Below are 9,035 nucleotides of genomic sequence, written 5' to 3' on the forward strand. Positions count from 1 at the left end.
CTATTGCACTACGCTGGTTGTGCTGTATGTTTTTGATTCACTAAAAATAACTAGTTCATAAGAGCCATTTGTTCATGAATCGGACTACACTGGTTGTGGTAGTGCATGTGTGTGTAGCCTGTGAGGACAGGTTCATAGAAGGAGGTGCTGTCTTGCCATTATATCATAGCACACAGGTTTTCATCTCGTCACAAAGCACAGCTGCTGAAAAGAAATCTAGCAACCACTGCTTATACATTTTATAGATGCTGAAGTGACAGGTTGGCAAAGTTTTATCTTAGGATGGCAATGGCTCCCTGCCACATACACCCGTTAAGGTAAATGATGACAGAATTTTGATTTATCATAATAAAATCAGATTATAGCTCTGTCAGAAGTATTATTAATTGAACTTATTTCTGTGAGTTTAGTAGATGTGTTGATCTTTATTTATTTCTTTTTTAAAGGTAAAAAATCACTGTATGGAAGTCTCCATCATACTGTACCAATGTTCAGACACCTTTGTTTTCTTCTCACATCACGTTTCATATTTCATCTCAAACTATTCTGACAACATTGCTGTCTCCTTGGTAAACAAGTTCTTTAAACAAAATAAAGCTCTGTTAGTGTGGAAACATTGGTGTGATGGAAGTGGTGCAACAACTGAGAGACATTTGTTTATAATTTCTGAAAAAAATATATAAATGATTCTCAAAAGTTACTGAAATTTTGTATCATCATTGCTTGCATTACTTATAACATCATAGCTTTTTTATTTAATAATTGTTATTTTAATTATGAATTTTATATTTTATAACAATAGAATTGACACCTAGGCATTTGAAAAGTAGCATTTAAAATGTATTTAATAAAAACAGATCTTTATATTATATTAAATAAAGTGTGTGTGTGCGTTTTATATATTTTTTAATACAAATCAACCCTTAGAAAATTAAAATCTCGTTACATCCATAATGATTTGCGATTACAAAATTTCCATTTAGTTTCATATTAAAACTAGAATTGTGATGGGTCTATTCTTTCATTCATACTGGACGCAGCAGTCTTTATTCATTCATCTAGCCCATATATGTTACATTATTATCAGTCTCGGTCTATTTCTCTCTCTACGTTTTGTCTATATTTGAGCTTACAACTTTTCAACCTATCATTTGACCTAAAACAATATTCTATTGCTTTGCTTTGCCTCCTCACAAGCAAGGACTAGCATGCACCCTGACCTGGTGTAATATAGACTCTGTAACCTCTAGCAGTTTGAGTCGGTCGCTCACTCACTGAGGAGTGTGTGCTCTTCATCTGGATCTGCTCCACGGCTTTTCACGGGCCACGCCACGTCACGGAGGAGGAAGAAGCGGATTCCTGAGCGCTGCTCGAGCTTCCTGCGATCACATCCTCAGATCCACATCTACAGCGGACCGAGACGCTTGGAGCTTTTCCTCCTCCAGCACGCTCAATCGGCTCCTTTTACACAAATGGTGAGAAACCTGAACACTATTTGCAATCTTTTACACCGTCTAAACAACTTGTGTCGTGTTGCCTCGAACGCTTTCTCTGTTTGTAATGTCTTTTCCTCCCTTCTCTCTCTTCTCTCTCTTCTCTCCGCCCGCTACGCCCGTTACAGATGTTTCGATGTTTACCCGTGTTTTTCCTCCTGGCTGTAGTCTGCTGTTATGCCGAGGTAAGTTATGTGAAACCTGCATTCATTAAAGAGAAGAGCTCGTCTTTTTAAAAATGTTTATGGGGATCCGGATCACGGTCTTACTGAAATCCAGCTCGCACATAACGAACTGTAGAAGAAACGATTCCGGTCAACTTAGAACAAAACAAGGGAGTACTAGGCTAATGATGATTATTTTAAATCCTTTTTTTTTTTTTTTTTGCTAATTGGAAAAGTTTTACACATAATGAAAAGCAGTTTTAATTACATTGAGTTACATTTAGATGACTCCAGAAATCTGTCTTCTAGGGGGGAAAAAAAAGTTATTCGGCAAGGAGCGGGTCCAACTTTATGAGAGCCGTCATGTTGACATCACGTGATCAGTCGTGCAATTGGCTAACTATACTACTAGTACTAAAATATTTATTTTTTATATAGTTTTGAAGTGCAGTGGCAGCAGTTGGTAAACAAGCTTCGTGCATCCAGGCAGATAGATGTCAGTATAATGTCCAAAACCACTGGAACTATGAATAAGAGCCATTTGTAAACAAATAAAAACATACAGCGTTTGATTGTCTTTGGGTAATTTCTACCCATTTGTAAAGAATGCACTGTAAGTACCACATTGTTTTGTGGTATGAAACCAGACTTTGTGAAATTTTTTATTATTTTTGTTTGTGGTATGAAACCAGACTCTTTTTTTTCGTGGTATGAAATCAGACTTTGTGACAATAAATTCTTGACACTTTTTTTTATATAATCAAACATTTTTCATATAATTTTTTCCCCCATTTGCACTGAAAAAAAAGTTGGTGGTGAAAAAAAATTTCACTCAGAAATTGCTAGTACATTTCACAAATAATTACAAAGAAAAACATTTTCAAGTAGAAAAATAGTAGGCTATTTGAAATGTTTTCTTGCAAAACATACTCTATTAATCATTTTACCCAATTTATAAAGAATGTTGGACCAGCTGAGATGTCAAGATGCATCTGTCACAAAAGGCAAATTATCACCTGGTTTGTGTTTGTGTGGTTAATAAACTCTGTGTGTGGTGAGAGGTTGGTGGTCTTTGCATTGGAAATTCAAAAGAGCTGTAAACAGACAGCTGTTAAAACCAATCAGATAACAAACTGTTAGGAGGTGTTTGGCCGGTGAGTTTACATGGATTTGAATGCTCAGATGCAGCTGCTAATGGGGGCCATATGTTGTTTTTGTTAGTGTTGGGTTAATTGTGTTCTTTTGCTCTCTAGTGTAATAACAACCTGCCAGGTGAGCTGCGTTTAAGCCACACAAGAAGAGGAACTCAACACTTACAAATGAAAACATTCTTGGACTATATTTGTGAAAATTACCTATGCATTTATTTTTCATGAAATCCAAGAGAATGCATTCTACCTTTATGTTGTCACAAAAGGCAAATTATCACCTGGTTTGTGTTTGTGTGGTTAATGAACTCTGTGTGTGGCAACGGTCTTTGCATTGGAAATTCAAAAGAGCTGTAAACAGACAGCTGTTAAAACCAATCAGATAACAAACTGTTAGGAGGTGTTTGGCCGGTGAGTTTACATGGATTTGAATGCTCAGATGCAGCTGCTAATGGGGGCCATATGTTGTTTTTGTTAGTGTTGGGTTAATTGTGTTCTTTTGCTCTCTAGTGTAATAACAACCTGCCAGGTGAGCTGCGTTTAAGCCACACAAGAAGAGGAACTCAACACTTACAAATGAAAACATTCTTGGACTATATTTGTGAAAATTACCTATGCATTTATTTTTCATGAAATCCAAGAGAATGCATTCTACCTTTATGTTTTTTAAGAAACAACACACATTTTGGTGAAAGTTGTCCCTTGTGTCAATGACACACGTATCAAGAATGCACATCCTGTGTAAAACATCTGCAGTTTCTCAAACAAGCACAAATATTCTGTGTGCTAAAAACAAAGTGGCTTTAGTCTTAAAAAGGAATCACATGAGATCACATGTTCCCAAGCATTAATTTTTCATTCAAATGAAGAGTAGTTGGAGCATGCTATTGTATTACAACATGCACAATATTGAATGGTAGACCGCTCTAGAATTATGTATAAGTAATTTCATGCTGACAGGCTTGATAAGAAAACACTTAAGCTAAAAGAACAGCAACTCATAGTGGGTGTCATGTAACCCGCATGATTCTTCTCTCCGCTATTCACAGTTCATGCTGTGGTTTGTCTCTTTCTTGTATCTCACTCAGTGGGGGTTTGGAGTTGTCAGAGCTTGTGTTCCCTAAAGGCATGATGTGCTGCTTACATAGACAAGCTCTTAAAGAGTGTCTGTCACCCCAAATTAAAACACACTGAATTTCCAAGACAATTGGTGCTGGAATGATTTTGTGGATGGTTGGTAGAGTATGCACAATGTAAGTGTATGGATTTGTGTGCATGTATACAGTATGGCAAAGAAGGAGTATATTCTTCATTGTTTGTGATTCAGCCTTGGATCTTAAGTATTTTCCCCATTCATTTTCTCCATATAGATTTAAAGAGAAGTTGTAAAGAAGACCAAACAAGCATCAATATAAATCATAAGCTTAAAGCAAAATAGTATTTGAAAAAAAAAAAAAAAAAGAAAAGATACAAGAACGTGTAGGTCAGTTCTTTCATAATCATAATGAATTACTCATCCAGTGAAGTATTGTGAATGAACCACAAACCACAAATGAAGCTTCAATATAGTACTGTAATAACATATATCATTGCTTAACAACCTTTTGTGGTAGGTCTTAACTGAAAGGCTTGCACATTATTGCCAAGCAATTCTCTGTGGAGAAAGTCAATGGGTTTTTAAGTTAAGAATGCTAGTGTTTCGCTTTATTGTAGGTTTTACGATTGGCATTCAGCACGAAACGTTAAACTATTAAAGGGTCTGTCATCATTAACTGTCATCATTTACTCACCCTGTTGTTCCAAACCTGTATGAGTTTCTTTCTTCTGTGGAACACAAAAGATGTTTGAAAGAATGTTGGTAACCAAACAGTTTTTGGTTACCACTGACTTCCATTGTATAACCAAAATAAAACACCAAGACATCATTCTCAAAAGATCTTTAATTTTCCTCAGAAAGAAAGTCATACAGGTTTGGAACAACATGAAGGCGAGTAAATGATGAGAGCATTTTAATTTTATGAACAAATGTCCATGCACAAAAATCGCATGCCTAAGGATCAGTCTATAAAGAACAACTCTGAGTGTGCAATAAAAGAATCCAATAAATAGCCAACAGTTCAATTTTAAGATCTCTTTTTTTTTCTCTCTCTCTTTCTTTCAGTCTTATCCTCTGTCTCTCTCTCTGTTGATTACAGTATACATTAGTGTACAAAGAAAATAGAAGAAGACTGTGAAACATTATCACACACACACGCGCGCACAGACAAACACATTATCACAAACTGCGGAGGAGAATGAATTTCAGCTCTTCTCATGGCACTGGGGTTTTTCTAACACAACTAAATGTAATAGCAGAAGCAGGATAACACAGTTACCTAAATCCAATCCTACAATCAAAAACAGCTCGCAGAGTTGCTTTCTACCTGTGTTTCTCTGCTGCCTTACAGCAGGTGAATCAACTGCGCTTTAAGCCCTGATAAAAATAGAAGTTACTGAGGGAAAAAGAAAATGAGGGAGAAGGAGAGCGTAGAGGTGTAGAGAAAAAGAGAGGTGTAGTGAAAGAGAACACTGTCAGGGTCACAATGCCCCGTCTCCTGGAGCTGAGTGGTCTTTAGTAAGAGAGTAACTAGGCTCTAATGATGGTCTGCTGCGATTTCTGTTGGTGCATTTGAGTGAATTACAAATCAGACTGTATTGAAATTTTTATTTTGATCTTTCCTGAAGTAATGCCTTTGTCTTTCATGGTGTTATAGCGAAAGAAATGTAAATGCACTATGCTATCATTTTGTTCCTAATGCATGTTAGTGGTTGTGCCAGAAAAGCCAGCTGCCTCACTACTCAGTCAGTCAAGGACATAGTGTTTTTGTATGAAGGCCCCTCATGTGGAAACTGGTTGCAGACAGGCTTGCAATGCGCCATAATGTTATGTCTAGTGATCCAGAACACATTCACGGGAGCTAAGAAATAACTCATTAAGACCTGACGAGAGCCGTCCGTGAGGTTTCCCTCTCATCTTAGTGGAGCTTGCAGCCATTGTAATCAATGTAAATGTAACTTGCCAAAAAAATACAATACACAGCTACCTTTGAATGTCTGTTGAAGGAGAAAGAGGCGTTTTGAATCTACCAGCAGGGGCTAACTGCTAAAGCTAGATAGCTAAAATCTGAACCATTTAGGCAATAACCAAACCATTTTCAATGACAACAATAATTACTTTTCAGTAGAAATGGAATCAGGCTAACGGTGTATATTTATTCATTAGTTCTATCAGGTATTATTTCCACCAACCGCCAAAGTGCACACAAAGCATTTTGGGTTTTCATAGGCAGCAAAGGACACATCTGCTGCCATCAACCAGATGAAGGCTGGATAACATTACATGACTTCCCAGATATACAGTCTGGATGAGTCAACACTATAGTAGCTGAAAGTCAGAGCCAGTCTGCTGATTTGAGTTGACAGATTTCATCGAAAATCATGTAGTGCACAGGCTCTGATTTTTTTCAGCTTCAGATTATGATTCCATCCAGTTTTGAAAAGCCATGTAGTGTATTCCAGCCTTTAGTAGATAGGATGTTACTCACACATTGGATTTGGACTTGATGTCTTCATGGCCCCATATAATAATACACAGCATTTTTCCTGTCAGCACAGTTAGTATTTATAAGCTTCACTAAAATGCTTTCAGTAATCTCTTGCAACGAGGCTCTGGGAGAAGGAATTCTTTCTCCCTCAGGGTATGAGTCTAATGTCCACAAACAGCTGGTCAGTCTTTTATTAAGAGGATATAAACACTGATCACCTGGTTATAGGACACAGAGAAAAGAGAGCTGATATTTCAAGCTTTTCATCTCAGTCTCTGAATACTATACAGTACATAGTATTTGTGCTCTCTTAACATAACAGTTGTGAATCTGAGTTCAGATTGTTTTTGAATTATCAAACATGACCATATAACATGGGGAACTGTTTGCCTGTTCATTTAAGAATTTGTTTCATTTTAATAGTCATTTATAGACCTACACAGAATCTGAATGCGCCGATTGATTAAAATGTTTGCAGATTTCCACAGAAGTGTTTGCTTTCAGCTACCGATAAAAGTATAGCGTTGTTAGTTAGTTCCATTTAACATCTTTCAGCTTGAATCCAATCGGCAGTTTATTACCCAAAATCAGAAGAGAAATGTGAAAAAGTCTGCAGATTCTGTCTGGACCTGTTTATGTGTTGATTTAGTCTGACAAAAACAGCTGAATACTAAAACTGAACTTTAGTGCAGACACAAAAGTCTTTTGTTTGAAGAACAGGGCTGATGCAAACTTGCTATGGTTGTTGTGTTGCTCGCAGTGTTGCTTGTGAGCTGTAATATATTTCATACTCTGACTGGAAACCATCTGATGCATATTAACCAAAAAAAACATATCTACTCTTTTCTGTTTTTACAGTTTTTCCTCTTTATCCCTGTCACTGTTATCTCACATTTGATAAGCTTTCTCTCTTATCTTGATTCCTTTCTGTTACTTTTTTTTCTTTCATATCTACTTCATCACAGTTCTGTAGTTTGCATTGTTTACCATCTGTTTTCTCTCACCCGTTTTCCTTCGACAATTCCCTCCCCCATGTCTCTCTATGAACGCGCGCTGTCTTGTCACTGGCTTTGTGCTGATGTTTTATGGCCTTGTTTTGTATAGCCATCACTGCTGGCAGAGCTTGAAAGAGCCTTGTAATGAGATGGAGGAACAGACAGTGGGAAGGATGAGGTGATGAGGGAAATTACACAAGGGATCAAGAAATGTAGCTCTGCTCATTCTGATACTGGTGCACGAAGTGATACAGGGACAAGGAGAGTAAAGGAAGACATAATAAAGAGACTATATGCTGGGTTATATCAAAAAAAAAAAAAAAACTCTCTTGTGCTGCTTATAGGTGTTCTCCACAAAATTACAGGTTTTCAAAATGGGATGTGTAAACGACGGTCTCAAGAAAGCCTTGTGTAATTAGGGTCCACCAGACCCCGACATATTTCTCAGGGGTGTTCTTTTGTTCAACAACAGCTTGACAGACAGAGCGCACGCAGCAAAATGCAGGGGTCTTACGTTTTTAAAAGTTAATTTAAAAACAATATGTGACAACAACCAAAGTCACCCATTTACACGTGTACACAGACAAAAAAAAACTGATCAGACTGAGCACTGGAACATATAGCCCTCCAACAGGCAGCTATTCAACAAATAATCTGATTAATATAGCATTTTACTACCATAAAACCTGTCATAGTTTTTTTTTTATTAATTTCTGAAGATGGACAAACTGTTTACAGTTTTGCTTTGCATACACTTTAAAGGAGGTAAATTTACAGACAACCTCTCAGAGCAGGTTTTAGTCAAAAGTAAACTTTTTGCATGCAATTTTGTGGAGAGATTTTAGCTTAGTATTTAGCATCTCTTAATTCATCCCCTTTAAAACACAATTTTATATTAATATTTATACATATTAATATTTATGTTAATATAAATACTTAATATTAAAAACATTTTTTTTAAACCGGGGGCTTGTGAAATTTAAATAAATAAAGCAACCTATGTACTTGCACGTCATGTGTAAACCAACATCAGAGAACTGTGAACAATTATTCAAACATTTACTTAAATCTCAGGGAGTACTTCAAATATTTATTTATTTATTTTTGGGTGCTCTGTGTAATTCTCTTCATCCTCTTCATCCTACTCAATTTTCATTTGAAACAAACTACCATTATGCTTTGTCCAGTAGACAGTGGTAATAAATACAAACATTTCAGACAGTGAATATGTAGTTCAGTCATCAAACTATAGATGGCGCAGGCTGATGTTTCCTTAATGCAACCTGCTAATTATCACATAATTTACTAAATGGCACAAGTTGATTGATCTCTTTTGCATATGCAGCCAATGAGCTTATCAACAATTAAATAGTTTAGTTCAGTGTTTGCTGTAAGCAACTCAGAAACCCTCCACCTCCCCCAGCTCCACCTGCCTAGATCTGCTACAGGTAATTTATTTATGTATGTATGCATCATGTATGTTGTACGGCAGCAGTACATGTTCACAGCAGCTTGTCTGTGGATGTATTGGCAGTAGCAAGCATGTGCTCTGTACAGGCAACAAAAGTAGACTGACTTTGTGCAGTCAATGACTAATGGCGCTTTTCCACTGCGTGGTACGACTCGGCTCGGTACGGCTCAGTACGGCCAG

General features: G+C 36.9%; 1 protein-coding gene across 1 annotated transcript in view; it reads left to right on the top strand.

Moving 5' to 3' along the window:
• Positions 1–1,357: 1,357 nt before the first annotated feature.
• Positions 1,358–9,035, top strand: part of LOC107688672 (follistatin-related protein 1-like) — a 42,261-nt gene continuing 34,583 nt past the window's right edge. Inside the window, exons 1-2 of the mRNA XM_016486393.1 lie at positions 1,358–1,475; positions 1,622–1,678. Coding sequence (XP_016341879.1) covers positions 1,473–1,475; positions 1,622–1,678 — 60 coding nt within the window. The 5' untranslated portion in view covers positions 1,358–1,472. The remainder of the gene's footprint in view (positions 1,476–1,621; positions 1,679–9,035) is intronic.

This window comes from Sinocyclocheilus anshuiensis, unplaced genomic scaffold, assembly GCF_001515605.1.
Source record: "Sinocyclocheilus anshuiensis isolate Anshui unplaced genomic scaffold, SAMN03320099.WGS_v1.1 scaffold834, whole genome shotgun sequence".
NCBI classification, from domain to species: Eukaryota; Metazoa; Chordata; class Actinopteri; order Cypriniformes; family Cyprinidae; genus Sinocyclocheilus; species Sinocyclocheilus anshuiensis.